The sequence below is a fragment of the Eschrichtius robustus genome, chromosome 11 (genome assembly GCF_028021215.1).
Source record: "Eschrichtius robustus isolate mEscRob2 chromosome 11, mEscRob2.pri, whole genome shotgun sequence".
Classification (NCBI taxonomy): domain Eukaryota; kingdom Metazoa; phylum Chordata; class Mammalia; order Artiodactyla; family Eschrichtiidae; genus Eschrichtius; species Eschrichtius robustus.
In genome coordinates this window covers 109,856,621-109,876,415 of record NC_090834.1, presented here as the reverse complement: position 1 = coordinate 109,876,415, position 19,795 = coordinate 109,856,621, and the positions used below count along the sequence as shown (strand labels likewise).

Genomic DNA, 19,795 nt, shown 5'->3' with positions numbered 1-19,795 from the left:
TCCCGCCGGATCCCCCTCGCGCCGGGTGCCGGGCGATGCCCGGGCCCGGGGGCCCCTAGTGGACATGGAAGAGGCCCCTCTGCTGGGCGGCATGTCCAGCCCCGAAGACGAGATGGTGACGGACCTTTTCAGCGCCGAGAGTCAGTTTGTTCCTGAAAACCTTCCCCTGAAAGCCCCGGTGGCGGTGAAGCACGAGGCAGACGAGTTCCACGTCTTCAACGACGCGTACCTGGGCTCCGCGGACCCCAGAGAGGCCCTGCTGCCCGCCTTCAACGCCCCGCTCGGCGGGGACTGCAGGAGCCGCGTCAAAGTGGAGCGGCTGGTGGATGAGGACGGAGAGGAGGAAACGCTCGGGGAGTACCCGAGTCTCCCCGAGCTCAGTCGCCTGGAAGACGCCGTTCTTCCCGCCGCCGCCTGGCAGCCGCAGGCCTACGACCTCCACTTCCTGTCCTCCCTGCCGACCCCGCACACGAGTCCTGCCGTCGGGCCCCCGGGCGCCTGGGCCCAGGAAGGAGCCGCCCACCCCGGCGTCCCCGTGATTCCAGTAAGACCCACGTCGCACAGTACCCCCTGCGCCCCTGCCCTAGTGGAGACGGGAGGCTTCCTGCTTCCACCAAGGTTGTTCTCGTGTCAGTCGCATCCCTGATGGGATTCACTGGGTCCCCAACAGGGCGCATCCCTTGCTAAACGCGAGATGCATCACCCAGCCAAGCCATTCTACCTGAAGGTGAATTAGGTCCTCGGTCCCTGGTTCAAACCTGGCCTAACCCGGCAGAGATCATGCAACAAAAGAGGAGGGAAACAAGTAGATTTTTTTTTTTTTTTTTTCTTTTTTTCCCCGCCAGGCGTGTGGGAGCTTAGCTCTGCAGCCAGGGATCCAACTACAGCGCAAGCACACAGCCCTAACCACTGGACCACCAGGGAAGTCCCTAGAAAGTTTTAAAAGCGGCTTTAGGAAAGAAACCCTAGTGTCTGTGAAAACAAATGCAGTGCGAGTCTTCACGTGCTCACCTTTTACATTTTTCCCCCCTTAGATTGATAAGGGTTGTAATTCACAGCCAAGACTCACAGTTAGTGCCTGGGTTTGGTGAGCCTTGAGATCAAGGTGTTAGAGCTTCCCTCTGCTAATAGGTGGTTGTTCCTCAAGCGTATGTAATATAAATCGGAGTCTACATGAATTCATGGTAATTGTCAGCCAGCTACCCTCTTTTGCTGTGGATAACTACTGGCAATTTTCTGCTTTGTTCTTATTTGTTTGTTTATCTATTTATTCTGAACCCGGACACCGGGCAGTGAAAGCAGGGAGTCCTAACCACTGGACCTCCAGGGAATCCCCCTTTTCTGCTCTGTTCTTGCTGAAGCTAAATCAGTTTTTAAAGGAAACAAAGGATCTGTAAGGAAATGTGTACTGGCCCCCCCCAAAGGATCTAGTTTGGAAAACTAGATTACTCAGCTCTTAAATCATTTTAGTAAGTCATAAATTAAGCTTCTGTGGAACAGTTTTGAATTGGTGTTGAGACGGCTGGAGCCTGACTTTGTTTGTATATCATAAGCCATAGCAGCAGGAGCTTAGATTTCTGTTTTCTGGTGTTCTTTTAGCATAATCACTGCTCCCTAGTGCACAGGAAAGGTGGGGAGGAGAGGCTGAGGCCTAGAGAAACCACAGAGCACACCTAGTCCCACCAGCCTTCAGCTGGTGCAGAGGTCTTCCTCGGAATCTTTTTCAGATGGCTTGAAATGTCAGACACTCCATTTTGCTACCAGACCAAACGTGTGTCCCAGCCCCTTCTGCCTGTTGGTCCTAGCACGGCTCCCTTCCTGTACCAAGGGGACTCAGTGAGCATTCACCAGAGCAGGAAAGGAACTAGCTCACGTTAAAATAGTAAATTCTCTTTAAATGTAATTCAATTTTTGACAAAATAGAGACTATTTGGATGATACTTCTTTGGTTTTTTGAATTTTTATTGACAATTTCCTAATTCATTAATAAAATGAAAAAGATTTAGCGTGGACATGTTTGTCTTTTAAACAGAGTGGAATCATTTTTCAGTAACTATTCAGGGTCAATTGCTAATTTCCTTTTTCTAGAAATTCATTCCCACATATTGACCTCTGTTTATTCTGTAAAAATAGGATTTTTACTATACTGTAAGCAGTTCAGATATCAGTTGCATGGGGCTGAGGAATTGATACATTTACTGAATAAGTATTTGTTAATTACAGGGAGGTGAGTTAAATCTAAACTTTGATGACGTGGGACTTCCCTGGTGGTCCGGTGGGTGAGACTCCGCGCTCCCAGTGCAGGGGGCCTGGGTTCCATCCATGCTTGGGGAACTAGATCTCACATGCCTGCCGAAACTAAGAGTTCCAACGCCGCAACAAAGATCCCGCGTGCCGCAACTAAGACCCGGCGCAGCCAAAATAAATAAATAAATAATTTAAAAATAAAAATAAACTTTGATGATGTGTACACGACAGATTCCCCAAAGCAGAAAGCAGAAGAAAATTGAAAACTTTCTACATTTCTATAAAATTTGAAATATCTAAATAAAGTTATAACTTGAAATATAGCTAAATTTTCCTCTGTCTTTTGAAAGATTTATACCTAGATGCTAGTCTGCTGTGCTAAGGGATTTGGCAGTCCAGGAAAACTATTAATTGTTTAGATCCCAGATTTTAAGTTAGACGATCTCCAAGTTTGGAGTCAACACCCACACTTTGAAAGATAGTTGTCTGTGCTGTGATTTTATATGAGGTCTTCAGAATGTTACCATAGAATCACCATCTTCTTTGAAGGACTTTTATGACCTGCCTCCTGGCCTCTGGGGAAGCTCACCTGTGTGCTCTCTAATAGGCAGTCTGGGCAGGTGGAGGTTAAGGAGGGGGAGAGATGATGTGAGTGTAGGTCGACTGAAGCTTCCCAATCCTCCGCACATTATCAAATCTTAAAAAGAAGCACCCTGATTTTAAAACACTTACATCTAATGGTTATTATTTTTTTAATCATCGAGACTTTTTAGTTTTTAAAATTCTGTTGATTTTCAGTGACATCACTGGTGTCTCTCCCTAAATTTGGTAATTTTGCTGGTGTGTCACTGAGTCGTTGCAGAGGATAGCTTAAAAACAAAGTTAAAGTTGGCAGTTATTCCCTACCCTCACTGTTTTCATGTTAATTATTGTCCTACCATTCAGTTAGGGAAGCTCTACTGTTTAATTATAAACATTACTCTAAATACATTTTAAGGTACAATATAAATATTACTAAAACATCAGCAAGGATGTCAGGCTTCTTGATGAAAAAGCCAAACGGTAGACTAGAACATTAATACAGCCTAACGAGTGTGCTCTGAAAGTGGCAATAAAGGAGCAGCATTTCACACGGTTTTAAGGAAGGTCCCACGAGGCAGCCAGCTCCTTTGGAGTAGGGGGCTGTCGAGGAGCTCAAGGGGCAGCTGACCAACTGCAGAATCTTCTCAAGTTACTTATACTGTGGTTTGTTTTTTTTTTAAATTAATTAATTAATTTATTTTTATGGCTGTGTTGGGTCTTCATTTCTGTGCGAGGGCCTTCTCCAGTTGTGGCGAGCGGGGGCCACTCTTCATCGCGGTGCGTGGGCCCCTCACCGTCGCGGCCTCTCTTGTTGCGGAGCACAGGCTCCAGACGCGCAGGCTCAGTACTCGTGGCTCACGGGCCCAGTCACTCCGCGGCATGTGGGATCTTCCCAGACCAGGGCTTGAACCCATGTCCCCTGCACTGGCAGGCAGATTCCCAACCACTGCGCCACCAGGGAAGCCCTATACTGTGGGGGGTTTTTTTTTTTTAATATTTTATTTATTCATTTATTTATCTATTTATGGCTGTGCTGGGTCTTCGTTTCTGTGCGAGGGCCTTCTCCAGTTGCGGCGAGCGGGGGCCACTCTTCATCGCGGTGCGCGGGCCTCTCACCATCGCCGCCTCTCTTGTTGCGGAGCACAGGCTCCAGACGCGCAGGCTCAATAATTGTGGCTCACGGGCCCAGTTGCTCCACGGCATGTGGGATCCTCCCAGACCAGGGCTTGAACCCGTGTCCCCTGCGTTGGCAGGCGGATTCTTAACCACTGTGCCACCAGGGAAGCCCCCTATACTGTGTTTTTGAAGCAGCAAGAGGGCCACATCAAAATCACATCTCCACACCTTGTGGGCAGACGGTCCTTGTCCTCGGGGTCCTTGATCCCTAGTGAGGCTGGGCAGAGGACTTGTCACCCCATCTTGCTGCCCCAGAGAGAGAATAATAGTCGGGAAGAGAGGACACTAAGAGTAAGGGTGCTCTTTACTTTAAAAATGTAACTTCTACAAAGAATTTTCTGTATTATGCAACTGTGAAGTACAATGTCCAAAACGTGATTTCTAAAATAACGGTTGCTTTTTTAGGTTGAAATCAAGGAAGCAGGTGGTACTATCACAAGTAACAATCTGGAGGAAGCAACTTTTCAGAACCCTCTGGCCCAGGAGTCCTGTTGCAAGTTCCCAACATCACAAGAAGCAGAGGATGCCTCTGGCTGCTCTCATAAGAAAGACTCTCACCCAATGGTAATTATGCCAAAGAAAATGTGTCTGACTAACATGATACTAAATGTTTGACCCTTACCATTACTAAGTCAACGGTAATATATTTTCAGTCATTATTTTTCATTCTGTTTACTTGTCGCATCAGCATTTTTGGTCGTCTTATCTATGAAAAGAGGGATATAATTAGAGCCTTTCTAATGTTTCTGTCACGTCTAAGATTCTCATTTCTACTTGATCTTAGCAAACCAAAGATTAGGACACCGCTCTCTTTGTTAAGGAGAGAAGCCGTAAGTCACGTCAGTCCATGCAGACCCGGGGTTGGCCCAGGAACGGGGCAGCTGGCTGAGCTGCATGGTTTGGCATGTTGCTGGGATGGTAAAGCTCCAGTTCTGTGGCTGCAGCACAGAGGCTGCTTTCCTTCCTGCCTGCCTCCAAATTCCTAATACTAACTAACACGCGTGTAAGATAGGTAATCAGTAACATTTGTGGTTTATGCGATATTTTGGCAGGTTTGTAATTTCATTTAATCCTCTATCAACTCTGTAGGGTACGCATTGTTCTTATCTACATTTTATGGATAAGAAAACAGAGGTGTGACGTAGTCTTCTTGTAAGTGGTACGTTGAGGACTCCAGGTCTCGGTGTGGTGAGGACTGGGAAGTGGGGGGGAGCTTGGGAATCCAGCCCCAAGCAGTCTTTTAGCAGAATCCGGAGAACCAACATTTGCCGTCCCCCCAGCAGCTCTTTATTCCGATAAAGGAGGCCTTAGCCCTAAGGCATACACTTTCACTAGAAAATACTTGAAAATGAGCTCATCATGAACTTTTGCTTAGCTGTGGCATACACCAGTACTCGCCTCTGTCCGTGGTTCTCCTCAGGCCCATGGGTTCTGAGAGCAGAGCTTTTCCAGGACACCTGGAGCAGGTGAGTAGGATGAGAGCTCTTCCAATTACACCAGCCTCCTGAGTAATGTTAGAACGCTCCCAGGAGGGACAGGGCAGAGCCCAGAATTGTGCAATAGGCAGAGGCCTGGAAAGTCCACTCTCAGCCTTTCCCCCCAGTTTGTGCACCTGTGTGTCTGTGGCTATAACTTTATCCTCTAAATACAAATAAAATTCCAATCAAACATGAATGGTGACCTCTTATCCAATGTCAGGATGATCTGAAGGTTTGACCCAGTGATCAGCACCTCATTAACGTAGGCTCTATGTGTGTTATTTTGGTAACATTGATCCTTTATGGTTATTTGGGTTTTCCTGTCTAGGAAACCCAAAGGCAACCTAACAGCAGAAGCCATAGCTTCTCTGGGTATCTGTAGTTTTACCATCAGAATTAGAAGCTGTGTGCAAGCAGAAACAGTGACTTCTCCTACCTTCATGTTCAAGCTACATTGCCACAGACAGGGCTGACTGGTGTGGTTGACTGACCAACTCACCCGGCTCACTGAGGATTTATTTATGGTCGGAACCCAACTAAGTGATCTTAGGGTGCTAGTCAGGCCCATAGAGATTGCCATGGCTTCTTAGAATTTTCCGGTTCTTGGATTAACCTTTCTAAACTGCACTTGTAGGAAATGAAATAAATGGGTATTTTAAAAACACCCTACATGTTAAATAATAACATGTGCATGTGGCAGGAAAGAACAACTGCCGTAAAATTGACGATTATTCTAAGTATCTGGTCAGCTACAGCGATGGAGTCAGGGGGGCAAAGTCCTTCGTATAGTTCACTGGACCTGAATGGGGCCGGGGCTGGATCGGCACACTCTCTCCATTTGCGATGACCACGGAGTACGTGGCCAGGTGACGGAAGCTCGGGCTCACAGTCACCTGTTCCCTACCCTAAACCTCAAGGGCCAGACACCCGCAGAGAAAGGCGTGAGCAGGAACTTCTCTTAACACACTAAGCACATCTCACAAGACATTTCCCAGGGGTTTTGCCCTGTGGTGCCTCCAGAGAGCACGTTATTGCAGGGTAGGAAACTGAGAACATGTCTGTAGTTTACCGCTCTCCGTGAAAACTTAAATTCTGGATTAAAACTGTGTTCTCAGATTTAAGTTTACTTAGGTTCATATTACTGGATATCTTTTGAAAAATGAAACCTGATCATTATTTTTCATTTTAGGTGATATGTCAGTTGAAAGGGGGTACACAAATGCTGTATATAGACAATTGTGGCACAAGAGAACTAAAAGCACTTCATTTGGTTCCTCAGTATCAAGACCAAAATAATTATCTACAGTCAGGTACAAAGTAAATTAATAGAAAAATATGTCATATATCACATGGAAGTTGGTAAGTGACTATGTTTGGCTTTGTATAGAGAGTAAAAGTGAAATTGGCAGTGAGGCAATTTGGCAATCCCCATAGCCCATATGAGTGAGCTAAGAATAGAAAGAAATATCTTTAGAGATTAATTTATGTACATTGTACTGACAATCTCAAATTCTTGGATAGCCGTCCTCTCCTTCTGCTAGTTGCAGAGAGCTTTGTGATCCTACCAGGTGACTACTTGTACCCATGAGTGCTGTGGCTAGAGGTACCTGGGTTGAAACATCAAGCTTTCGCAGATTGGGCGGCGGGTTGACTGTTCAGATGTGGTAAAAACTGCATACGTCTTAATGTAAACGTTTTCATGTAGTCAGTGAGAACTGCCACTCTGCTTTAATCACCATTAGTTCTGAAATGACTATATCAAGCGCTGATTTATCTGCCATTCATTTACTCAGAAACTTCTTTAAACTGGTGCGATAGTAATAAATGATCTATAAGTACTTGATTACCATCAAATGACTTAGGAATGATTAAAGAAAGGCCAAATGACACAGTTTTAGGACTGTGTTTACAAGGGTTAGACACTGATACTTGAAAACTGGGCACCCATGTGCGCTGTATACATAATCGTGTTACTCTAAAGCTTGGCCTAACCAGAGCCTCTCATTATCAGATGATTCACGGACCTTGTCAATAATTTAAATCAGTATTACATCCAAATGTCATGTCAACGGGTCTTTGGAGCCCAGGGCAAAAAGAAAGAGTGTGACTCCCATTCCATCCTGGTAGTCTCTTTATCCAGGGATAGGACAGGTAACGTGCCTTTAAGACATTTACTTTTCTATGATGCAGAGTGCCGTCAGGAGCACTTTGCTGCACACCAGCCATGGCTTTTCCGGCTCCGCTCCCTGTGGGTCAGAGCTGCATCTGCTGCTCTACAGGCAGAGAAGGGTTCTTTCCTAATTCCCTTCCTTCTGGAACACGACAAAATCCTAATGCCTTCAGATCACCCACAGAAGGAAGATTTTCGTAATGCTCTCCAAGTCTATTTCCTTGTCATGTCATCATAACCGCCCCCCCCCCAGCCCAGTCTCCTTTGTTTTGCTGTGTACACATTAAATATCACCATAAAATAAATGCATTCTGTTACCGAAGTCTCAAGGTAACATCACTCAAAGATGCACAGGCCTGGAGCAGGAAATGTGTTCGGCTGGTGGGCCATCAGGAGACTAAGACACATTTCTCCGGCCGCTTTGACTCAAACATAGAGTTTCACAGGGACCTTAGCGTCTCAGGGATGTTTTTCACGGCACCCTGAGGCCAAAGAAATACCTATCGGTTCCAGTCTTAAGTAGTTTGGTCCCAGTAGCCTAATAAGTATTTACATCCTGATTAGTTAGTAACCATTTGAAGAAGAGTGCAGGTAAATTGAAAGTAGTTCATGTGGCGTCCTACAGACGGTGCTGTGCTCTCCCTGAAAATGTGACACATCTAGTGCGTCCCTGGAGAGTTTGGGGCAACACAGGAGGGCACCTTAGCGCACAGTTTGGGAACCTGGGCACTGACAACATTTTTAGCATAGCTATCCCTGGAGGCTCGAGTGAAGGAGCATTATGACAGAGAAAAAGGGTGTAATAAGTAAAAACAACACAAAAAACCCCAAAAACATTGACCACAAAGGTTTTATAGAACACATAGATAGGATCAAGATAAGTGTCAATGACTTTGCACATGTTAAACTCAGGATACGTGATCATTTTTGTACTTTCTTCCATGTGCAAGTGGAAGAGAAACAATATATGCTATCAATTAATTGTAATTGTCTTCCTTACAGATGTCCCTAAACCCATGACTACTTTAGTAGGAAGATTTTTGCCAGTACCAGCAAATTTAAATCTCATTACACAACAAGTGAGTCATTGCTTTAATAAAAAAATACAATAGGGCATTATTGTCTCTTGAAATATCGATGGTCGAAGTTTTTATTACTCGGAAAATATAATTTATCCTCCGTTTTACAATCAGCAGTGAAACCAAGTATTCAATACCTTCACTACTGGGTCAGACACTGGGAGTAGTGGAGTGAGTCTGAGACCCCATTCTCTGCCAGCCCTGTGAGACTGCCCGGCCCTTTCCTATAGCCTCTGAACCCTGGTTCTGCCTCATTTGCTGAACGTGTCCTTTGCGGTCCTGTCACCCATTAGCATACACCACCCACGTGGCCTAGCATATCTCTCACCTTCCTCAGTGTTAGGGAAATGCTCTTTAAAAGTTTAAAATGCTTTTATGATTACACCATAATATGCATAGATTAAATATAATTATAAGAAAAATGTGCTCTTTTCCTTAAGTCTTGTTTTTTTTTTTAATTTTTCAGTTTTGACAGTCTAGGGTTGTATTTTTTTAAATTAATTAATGTATTTATTGTTTATTTTGGCTGCATTGGGTCTTTGTTGCTGCACGCGGGCTTTCTCTAGTTGCGGCGAGCAGGGGCTACTCTTCGCTGCGGTGTGTGTGCTTCTCGTTGCGGTGGCTCATTGCGCAGAGGTGGCATTTAAAGCCACGAGACTAGAGGAGATCTCTGAGGCAGTGGGTATAAATAGAGTGAAATATTTGCTGAGTGAGTAAATAAATACTTCCCGAATGATCCATTAGCCAGGAGGGGCGAGGAGTTAATCAGGGCCGGAGATGAGTGTCAGCCTGATGCTGTGAGCGCCTGATGCAAGTCTCTGTTGATGCTGCACGTAGGCCTCTACCTCCTGGCCTCCTCCACACCACCGGCCTTGTTTTGCTAATGGTTTCAGCCCCAGTCAGCAAGGCGCACGCTGGACATGCTTTTCTACCGCTGAGCTCGTGCACGGAAAGGCCCCTTTGGACCATAGTCTCCCTCTTTCTGCTCCTCCCCGCTTTTCCTTGTCTGTGTTTAGACCGACCTCGTTTTGGCTCCCCCTGACCTCTTATCCAGTGTGGACCTTGGGGTAATTATTTTAGCAACGCATTTGCTGCAACCCTAGAACCCCTGGCTTCCTTGCCAAACCCCAATTCTGTATATTCTTCAGCCCTTTGCTACTCAAAGTGCGTGCGGTGTGTGGGCCAGGAGCATGGGCATCACCAGGAAGCTTGTCAGAAATGCAGGATCTCGGGCTCCAGCCCAGACTCACTGACACAGAATCTGCATTTTAGCAAGATCCCCAGGTGGCGTGACAGGGAAGCACCCTCTTAGGGTTTATTTCTTCCATCCTAGGCAGTTCGACATTGCCGAGGAAAGTCATGGATTCTAGCATAAAGCTGCCCTAGATTTACCACCTATGTAGTACTGAAAAGACATCTCTCTTTCTCTGCTTTACTTTGGGGCAAAATAAGCAAAGGAGAAAAAGAGCAATTGTATCTGGTTTATGCAAAGAATTGTCTCAACCTCGAGAACTATGAAATCCTTTCTTCAAAAGAATGCAAAACTTTGGACTGCCACCTGGAGACGTTGGCCCAATAATTAGGTGTCTGGGTGACTGCAAAGGAAACAGTTGCAGTAACCTGTGAACACTTCCCTCCAGTAAAGTGAGTGAGAGGAGAGCAGAGCCCCCCAGCTCTCGGCCAGACCCAAGAGGGCGGGTCCTGGGGGTGACTCCTCCGTGGGACTCGGGGTTTGGGGTGGGGGGCGGATTTGTAATGAAGGACTTGGACCCAGAGTGGTTTCTCAGTGTCTCCAGGCCCCAGCAGGGATTACACACAATTTAAAAAGAGGCAGAAGAGAGAAAAGAAGGAAGATGAATAAAATATGTCTTTCCAAGATGATGCTTTTTCTTTCTTTCTTTCTTTCTTTTTTTTTTGGCCTCACGGCTTGTGGGATCTTAGTTCCCCAACCAGGGACTGAACCCGGGCCCTCGGCAGTGAAAGCGCAGAGTCCTAAGCACTGGACCGCCAGGGAATTCCAAGACTATGCTTCTTAAGTAAAGCTTATTTTTAAATTTCAAGTTTTCAGGGAGGAAGGGACAAGCATAGGATGTTTAACTGTGATATATACAAATAATCTCAAAACCTAAATTCATTCAACACTTTAAATTTCTTCAAGATTCTGATAAGAAGAAAATTAGGTCAGTGTTGATTTTGCTACCTTTTCCTTTCCCTGTGAGCCATGCTAATGGATAATATAAAGGAAAATGAGAACGGAGAAAGCAAAGGACATGGATAATGCAGAGATTATGGATATGGATATGCAGAGATTATGACATTGCTTTTGAATTTGTTAAAATTGACTACAAAATTTTTTATGACTAGATGAAAAAGTAATGGTTGCCAATGAGACTTCAGATGTCAAGATCTCTTGTGTTGTACTAAGAATATAATAATAATTAAAGAACATTTTTAGCTTACAGAAATTTGTAGTTGAATTTATTTCACAATTTGTAGTTCATCAAAATGAAAAAGATGCCTGTTGCAATATCGCCGGCCAGCCAGCTGACAGCTGTGTGTACTGCTTGCCAGCTTGTGGATGGCCTGGCCCAGAATCCATAGCCCATTTCCGTCTCTGTCCACAGTCAGGGCTTTCTCACCCCAGGGCATCCTGTGGTCCCACGGGGTGAGATGACTGGGCTGGGCTCCTCCCACTTCTGCTGAAGAGCCTCGGCTGGAACCTGCTCAGGTGTTAGCAGAATCATGGTGGTAATAAAGCCTGGACGAATGTAAAGGGATTGTGATGTAAACCTCCAGAAGAAAAAGAATCATTTTTATCTGTACCTAGGGGCTGATGGGAGTAAACTTTCAAAATGTATACTAATTCAAATTATGCTTGCCTTTGACTTTACACAGCTTGATAACGGAGCCTTACCATCCGTAATCAACGGGTCTGCTTTCCCTTTGGGATCAACTCTTCCGGGACCACCGAAAATAACTTTGGCTGGGTAAGGATTAAAAGCAATCAATTGTCACTTACTTTAATGTAAGAGTTTAAGAGGCTCTTGGGTACATTTGTGATTTTTTTGCTGAGTTTTAAAATTAGCTTTACCTGCAAACCTTCATGACTTCTAAAATATGATGTTTATATTCAGCAGTGCACTAAGAGCGTTGCTGCGCGTGTCTGGTTTGTGGTTGCTGGAAAGACTGGTCTGTAGCCTCCATTTGCTTCCACTCTCCGTCCACCGTCCGCTGTCAGTGTTTCAGAGGCTTGCTGCCCTTCCTAGCTCTGTCTTGAGTTCACATTGATTTAAACTTAGCTGCTCTGTTTCTTTTTTGCTGTCATCAATATAAGTAACGGTGTGGCAGTCACTTAATGTCACTAATGTCGATGGCAGTCTTTATGTGCCTTTATGGCCGCCTCTGCCCGCTGCCTTCCCTGTTCGGTCAGTTCACGTTCAATGGCAGGGGCCGAGGCACACGGTCTCCAGGAGGACGTGGCTGCACTTATCTGGGGCCTTGTCTCGCCATTTTAAAGTCATGTCTATAATTGTAACTAATTAAACTAACCAAGCTGGTCGAAACTCTTTGTTGAGTTAACGAGTAACATTCATGTGCTATTAGTAGACGGGGCAGCCCTTTCTGTTCACGGAACCCTTTAGTTGGTGATGGAGATCAGTCTCTTCCTGCCTTCCGAAGTTTTGGGGCACACAGCCTAATGCAGATGTACATCGGAGGACCCGAAAGAAATCAGGGCAGGCAATTTAGGAAACGTAGACTGTAGCCTCTAGCGCCTCCGGGCTCCTGAAGTGTCTGCCATCAGGCACATCTTCACTGCGGCACTGGTGAGTGTGAGGAGAGTTGTCCGGGCCAGTGTGAGAGGCTTAGGTGGAGTTCTGGAGACTTGCTGGGATTCAGCCAACAGTTCACCTCTGCCTCGTCGCTGAAGAGTGTCGGTTGCTCACGTGATTTGCTGCTGCTTCGGTCTTAGCTGTTGGTTGTGGAGCCGGTTGATGACTCTCACTTAATTTGAGGGACTAAGACTGTAGGAGCCATTCTCCTGGCTCCCCTCTCGGCACGACGGATCAGCGAGGGTATGGTTGCTGTCGTTGTAATTGGTTCTATAATCGCGGCTCCTAATGTTTCTGGACAAAACAACTATGTGGGCAACCTCTAGATTCTGCTGGTATGTAATACTGCCAGCATAGTATTACACCATATACCCAGGACGTTACGATCCTGAAGATACTCACTTTATCTTTCTTGTAATCTGGGAGCATCTGGCCAACAGTATTGCACCACTATGTGCTTTAGCATGTCTAGCACATTCAAGGGAATTTGGTGTTTCTAACACTTTAGTTCAAGCGTGTGCTCTCAGAGCGACGGTGCCATTTGAGGTTTCTCTGTGTTGTAGCTGATACACGTTTCCACAGAGGAGCAGTAGTGAGGAAGTTTTCACTGCAGTGTATTTCTCCTTTTTCCCACCCTCCCCCTGCCTTCTTCCCAGTCTCTACTAGGTTTTCTCTAGTGTGAAGGAATTGTGCAGGTCATAAAATATTTTTCTATTATAAATGATGTGCCAGGAACAACACGAGCTTTGTTTTTGTATTTTTTTGCTGCAAATAATTACTTGATTTGATGTCACGCCACTGAATCAGCCAGATGACTTTTATCTCAACATCCATAGTACTGACGGTGTACTGGAATCTCTACCAATTTATTATTTGTGGTGAGGGAGCTGTCAGAAAGCTGTTTGCTGGCCGTTTCATTCTGTATGAGTTCCCAACCACAACTAATTTGCTAGACCTCTTTACCTCTTTAGATGCTTTGTTAGGCTTTTTTTTTTTTTAACTTCCATAAGATAAGAGGGTCAAGCTAGGTCTGAAGACATCAGAAAGGAAATTCTGTCAGCCCAATACGGTTTAAATGTTCTAAAATAGTAGATGACATAGAAGCAGGCCAGCTTGGGCCTTACGGCCAGCAGTCCATATGGGTGAATTCACCCGATCGGCGTTCTTTAGAGATAGGTGGTGAACTGGCTAACTTATTAACTACCTTATCATATGAATAAAAATTCACGTCCTGTCACTCTGCATAGCCTTAACAATCTGATTATCAATCAGGCGTTAATGTGAATTTTGTTACATTATTGATGCCTTTATTTTTGGTGACATAATGAACATTATAATATTCAAGAGTCCGCTTCTCTGGAAATTTTTTCTTAAAGATGAGGTCATATCTCACCTGTGGTACAGTTTATTTATAATGCTTTTCTGAGGCAGAGTTGTCCAGATCTCTTCTAACCCTTTACTTTTCAGATTGGCAAAAAGAGTAGTCAAACATTATTAGAGCCATGGAATTTTTTCCCAGTTTAGTCCATTACAATGAACTTGTCCCTTGACTGTCCCCTCAGGCGCTCTGTGCTCATCCCTGATGTGGTGTCTTTGCTCGTGCCGTTATTTCAACTGAAACATCCTTTTGTTGAATAACAAAAAACTTCACACCCTTGAAAGTCAATGTCAAGTTCTACGTCTTTCAGAAGTAGTTTGTTTTGTTTTTACATCTCTATTAAACTGCCCCTGAATCTTATGTCATTTGCAGTCAGTATCATATAATTTGATAGTTGATTATATAATATCTTCTGTTCTCTAATTTTTCAGTTGTATATATCATCTCATGTCCCAAATTATTTGGTGGATTCCTCTAGAACAGGCACTGTAAATTTAAAAATATATACATATTTTGGTGTTCCCCTGAAGCTTTTACGACAGTCCTGGCCACATGGTGATCTCTTAGTCAGTGCCTGTTGGCATCTTCCTGACACTGTAGATACTCAGTGAATTGTCCTCTCTGCTTCCACAATTGTGGCAGGTCACCACTGGAGTGTCTCCACGGACCTCCACCTCATTTTAAAAGGGAAGAGTTTTGGTTCCTCTGGACAGGTAGTCAGGCCACCTCGTGCCCCATTTTAGAGGCAGGGCTGAGGGCAAGAGCAGTGAAGCCTGTGCGCATGTCCCCTTCCCCTGAACAGCCCATGTGTGATCCAGGGTGGGTGGGCCAGGAGCAGTGTAGCCAGATCTGCCACCTCCAGGCACCCATGAGAAGAGAAGGCTGCAACTCTCCTCTCTATAAAGGAGAAAACTAGACTAGACGAAGAATAAATTAATATAGCATTCAGTGACATAGTATGGGGACATTATTTTAAAAACGACAGACAGCTCCAGAAGAAGTAACACTTAGCAGCTCACCCAGGAGTCAGTTACCATTTGCTGTTTCAAATGAGGGAGGACGGGGTCACGAAACAGAAGCAGAGCCGGTGAGAAGAGTGGCGGAGCCCTGATGAGCGAAGCAGCCAGAGCAGAGGGGAGGGTGGGCTGAGCTGAGGTTAGACTGACCTCAGCCCCGACTGGAGACGGTTGTGTTTGTGAGGGCACGGAGCACAGGCCGAGGGTAGTTCCCGTGCTCTGTGGGGTGACAGGGGACTGTCAGCAAGCCCTGTGTGTGCCAAGTACCGTAGCAGCTCCTGTAGGAAACCCGAGACCAGGATGTGTCCCTGCCCGGAAGCAGCCAGTGGTTGCAGAGGCGAAGCCTGCACATGCGGTCTCGGGGAGCAGGGGGCCGAACTCGAGGGAGGGAGGGAGAGCCCCAGTCACAGCCGGGGTTTCGGCACGTGTGCTCCTCCTCGTCGCCAGGATCTACCCACCGTCTCACGCGGCCAACATCCCGAGTTCCCTCAGGGAGCAGCATTTCTAAGCAGCGCTTGGGAGCTTGTCCCGATTTCTTAACCCGCAGCCGCCTCTCGGGCTTAGCAGCATCCAGCGCACGTTCATCTCTCCTCCTCCTTTGCCCCTGGAGGTGGCTTCTAGGCTAATCCCCAAGGGAACGGTGAGGAGGGAGGTCCCAATGCCCACGTGATACGTTCAAAACACGCTTTGATACAGGTGGTGATACTAGTTGGACAGCTCTAGCAATGCGAACAGTCGTTGATCTGTTAATCTTTAATTCACACTTTTCATTAGTGTCCTGATTTTGGAAAATACAGAAAATAAAAATAAAAAGAGCTATTTGGTGTGGGGAGCCACACACAGTAGAGGTTTAAACAGATCAGTGGAAGAAACTCGGGGAAGGCTTCTTGGGGAGCAGACAGCGATAGGGTCCCTGGCCGTGCAGCTGGACCTGGCCAGGCTCGCTCCCCCACGTGTGAATGTGCGTGCCACGCCCCCTCATGATCAGGCACCGATAAATAACACCTATAACTCTCTGGCGTTGAGATTTTCAGTATTCGTTCAAAAACACCAGATGCTTAGCTAAGTCTCTTTTTAAAGAGTAACGATCTGAATACATTTTCTTTTTTAATCTTTATAGAGTAACTGTTAGTTCATGGGACACAAAGTCTAAAAAGCCATGTAACTGTACCAAATCCCAGTGTCTGAAATTGTAAGTAATCACAAATCCTTCATTATTAAATAGAAATAAGGTCGTTTAGAAGTCAGTAAGTGGAGCAGAGTCCAGACAGACCTGAACGGCTAGTAGCGTATAGGTTACAGTTAAGACTCAACAGCTGCGTCCTGACGCCCCTCGTAAACCAGAGCAACAAGAAGCCACACTTTCCGCATAAACCTGGTTGGGATCTTTTGGTGTTATCTTGACCAACTAACCCAGGAAAGGACCTCAAGTGGTGTGATTTTCTTGGATTTTGGTTTACATTGTCTAGTCCCCCGGACAAGTGCTAAACACGGCATCCTTGTTGAGCATTAACTGTAACATTTCCACCTCCTAGTTTTTAAAAGTTTGATGAATTGGTTTACTCTATATTGAATTCTTCTTAGAAAAATTCTCCCCCAGGGATTCCAGCTCCCGGGAGGCTCGGTCAGCGGGGTGGTAGGGCAGGTTGTGAAGCAGAATCATGGGCCGGGGTGGATGGTGTGGCTGAAATAGGAAGCGGACCGTCCACCCCGACTGACGGCACCGTGCGCTCGAGCTCCCGTCCCCACCCTGTCACGCGGAGACTCTCACTGGTGTGGTCTGCCCGCTCTCAGCCTCTGCTCTGGGCTGCTGCTTTCTGCCCTGTGTGCCTGCCTAGCTTTGTTACGTGATGGAAGGGGAGATGCCGCCTCGCCCGATGTCTAACAACCCTAACCACCATCTCCACGTGATTTTTCCGTTGCAGAGCTTCTGCTGAAGTCACTGAGAGCTCCAGTGATGGGACAGTGATATGGGGGTGCAGACGTGGGTAAAAATCCAGAAGTCTGTGAAACTTGGTTCACAAAACAAAACGGAAAAAAAATCTGATTTTTTAAAGTTAATGTTGAAATCTAGGGTTGACTGTATGTGAATACTGAGTTGTCATTGGTTTAGTCTGTGAATGGGAGGCCTATACCTGTCTGAACGCTGGAAACGCCACGAGACCACTGATCAGGAGCTCTCAAAATGCAGCTGGGTGAGGAGGAAGGCGAACAGAGGGCAAAGCCCAGACCACGTGACACTGTCAAGCCGGAGCGGCCGGCCCGGATGGAACTTCTGATGTGGTGGAGGACGAGGCGGTGGAGCCTAGAGCGGACAGAGCCAGGGGTGGGCGCGGCTTCCTGTGGACAGGGGCTGCCGAGCTGCTGGCGGGGTTGGCGACTGGGGAGCCCGCGAATGACCCAGGAAGCCTAGAGCAAGGTGCAGACTATGACCGGGGACAGAATGAGCTAACTCTTAAGGACGTGGAGATAAGATGAGTCTCCAGGAAGGGTTTAACTTATCGATTACCTCATAATGGAAAAGCCCAAGCAAGAGCCTCCTGCCCAGAGGCAGCTTTCCAGATTAATCGGTGACTGACACACTAAAGAAAGAGTTTATCCTCACAAGGGGGCTTGGTCGGCACTGGAACAAAGGAGAAGGAGGCTCCGAGCGTTTCCAGTGCTGTCCAGGGAAGGGAGGCACTGTTGCTGGGGGCCGCGGGCGCGGCCTTCTCCAGAGAAGTGCTGTGTGCTGTGTGCCGGGGGCTGGCACCCTCCCGTTGTGCCCCGTGACTCTGCACCTCTAACTGTCACCACCCTCAGCGCCGGCCGTTTAGCTTCCTCAGTGGCTCCATCCCGAGAAGCAGGGGGCCCTGGGTAGAGGCTGCGAACGTTATGGGCACCGGAGGGGATGTTATTTCCACCATAAATTAACACAGCATTCTGAGCAGTGCGTCGCGGTTTGGTTGGTATCAGTCTGTCACTGAGGAACCAATTATCTCTGGAAATACTGCTTTTGGAAAGGCCAAGGAATGGGCAAATGCACCCCCGCGGAGCTTCTTGGAGAGACTTGTGAACTGGTGCTGGCGGCAACACCACTCTGTCTCTCAGTGTGCCACAGGCACACTTGCACTGGAGCAAGTCAGGGGTGGGTTCACCGTTGCCTGCTTCACTAGCAAGCGTGGCATCACCACCGGCTTCCTTTAGCTTTTTACTCCCCGCAGCTAAGCCACGTTCAAGGCAATGGAATCTAATTTTCTTGGAGTGCATTTGTCCTACTTTATTTGGGAGTCTCTCCTGGATAAAGGTTAAGAGTGATTACTACTAATTGGCCGTTAATAAAGAGAAAACCACATTATTGTATTTTTTAAAAATCAAAGTGATACATACACGTGGGTAAAAATCAGTGACTATATCTGATTATGATGGGAAGTCCCAGTACCCTGCTCCACCTCTCCCCACTCTCTGGACTCCTCCCTAGAAGCTACCATTTTAGTGACTTCTGTTTTCAGGCTTTCTGAAGTTTGCTCCCATGTCTGGAAAGGTTATCTATTGCCTTCTTGCTGTGGGAGAGGAGGGGCCCACTCTGCACTCATCCCCCTTTGCTAGAGCCGCCCTTTGTAGTGCCTTTGCTGATTACCCTCGAAACTTGAAATCATGTGCTCCAACCTTTTGTTGTTGTTGTTCCATTAGCCATGAAAAGCTGAGAATTATTTTTAAATGATAAAGTTAATCTGTATAATTAAAATGGTGTTGATGTAAACTTAATTAAAAGGTAGATAAATGTTTTGTGATTATTTTATTGAAAACTTATCGATTATTAAAAATTGATTTTAAGATTTTATAAGTAGTTCATGTCTACCTTTCCATCGCTGTGGGAAATGATTTTCTTAATAATTTTTATGCATTTTAAACATTGATTTACTGCATCATGATTAGGTTATTAAAACACTGATTGTAACCCACTTTTGTATCAGGATGTTTTCTGATACAGGCAGTGACATCAGTGTTAAATTCTGAACCTTTGGACAATAATTCCATAGAGTGAGAAGGAACCCTCTGCAGTGGAGTGGAGAAAGGGCTCTTCTCTTTCACGAGCACGCTGAAGGAAGGAATTGGCTTTATGTTATGAGTATGGGGTTTTTCCATGGCAGTTTTAATTAGCCCTTTCATGTGTCGACTTTAAACAAATCCAAACTCAATTTTTTAAGCATCTTCCATTCCAACTCAATTTTTGCTGAGATACTGGGTGGGACTTGTTGGGAGCAGTTATACTATCTAATTTTTCACCCTAATCAAATCTAAATCAAGATTTTAATCATAGATGGGATAGTCTCCAATATTGCTTCTTCAAATGGCCTTTTGCCTCTGGTTAATTGGATTAATTAATTAACTAGAATTAATTAACCAGAATTCTGTGGAGTAGAAGGTCAAATCTGGATGGTCATTTTTTATAGTCTCTTGTTCCTTACTTATACTTTTGATCCCTTCTTTTATATTTTAGAATAATAAATACTTAATTTATATTCTATAGCTTATAATTCTAATATTAAAGTCTCTGCTTATCTGATTCTGGTGTTTGTTTCTTCTCTAGATCTTTCACTCATTATGGCTTGTTACCTCATGTATTTTGTGATTTTCTCTGTGTGTGTGTGTGTGTGTGTGTGTGTGTGTGTGTGTGCATGCGCGCGCGTGAGAGAGAGAGAATTATAATCATTGAAACTTTATATGTGGGAATTCTTTGAGGTTGGCTTGAGAGTGCATTTCTTCAGAGAAAGTTTGAGTTTGTTTCTACTTGGGGCTTGGTGGCCCATTCAATTTGGACAACCTAAAATTTTTGGCTAAGATTTTTTTTTTTTT

The 19,795-nt window shown here is 45.6% G+C and overlaps 1 protein-coding gene across 1 annotated transcript; it reads left to right on the top strand.

Annotated features, from left to right (window-relative positions):
- The first annotated feature begins 64 nt into the window (after nt 1-64).
- Nucleotides 65-11,723, top strand: TESMIN (testis expressed metallothionein like protein). The gene is made up of 5 exons (XM_068556396.1): nt 65-544; nt 4,411-4,569; nt 6,673-6,793; nt 8,656-8,732; nt 11,628-11,723. Exons 1-5 carry the CDS (start codon nt 65-67, stop codon nt 11,721-11,723), a joined length of 933 nt encoding a protein of 310 aa, XP_068412497.1.
- The last annotated feature ends 8,072 nt before the right edge of the window (nt 11,724-19,795 follow it).

What these genes read in the sequence shown, in the direction of transcription:
- TESMIN (XM_068556396.1), top strand. Translation starts at nt 65, where the DNA reads ATGGAAGAGGCCCCTCTGCTGGGCGGCATGTCCAGCCCCGAAGACGAG. An exon ending in AGAAAGACTCTCACCCAATG is followed by an intron (nt 4,570 to 6,672) that starts GTAATTATGCCA and finishes TTTTCATTTTAG; the next exon opens with GTGATATGTCAGTTGAAAGG. An exon ending in AAATAATTATCTACAGTCAG is followed by an intron (nt 6,794 to 8,655) that starts GTACAAAGTAAA and finishes TCTTCCTTACAG; the next exon opens with ATGTCCCTAAACCCATGACT.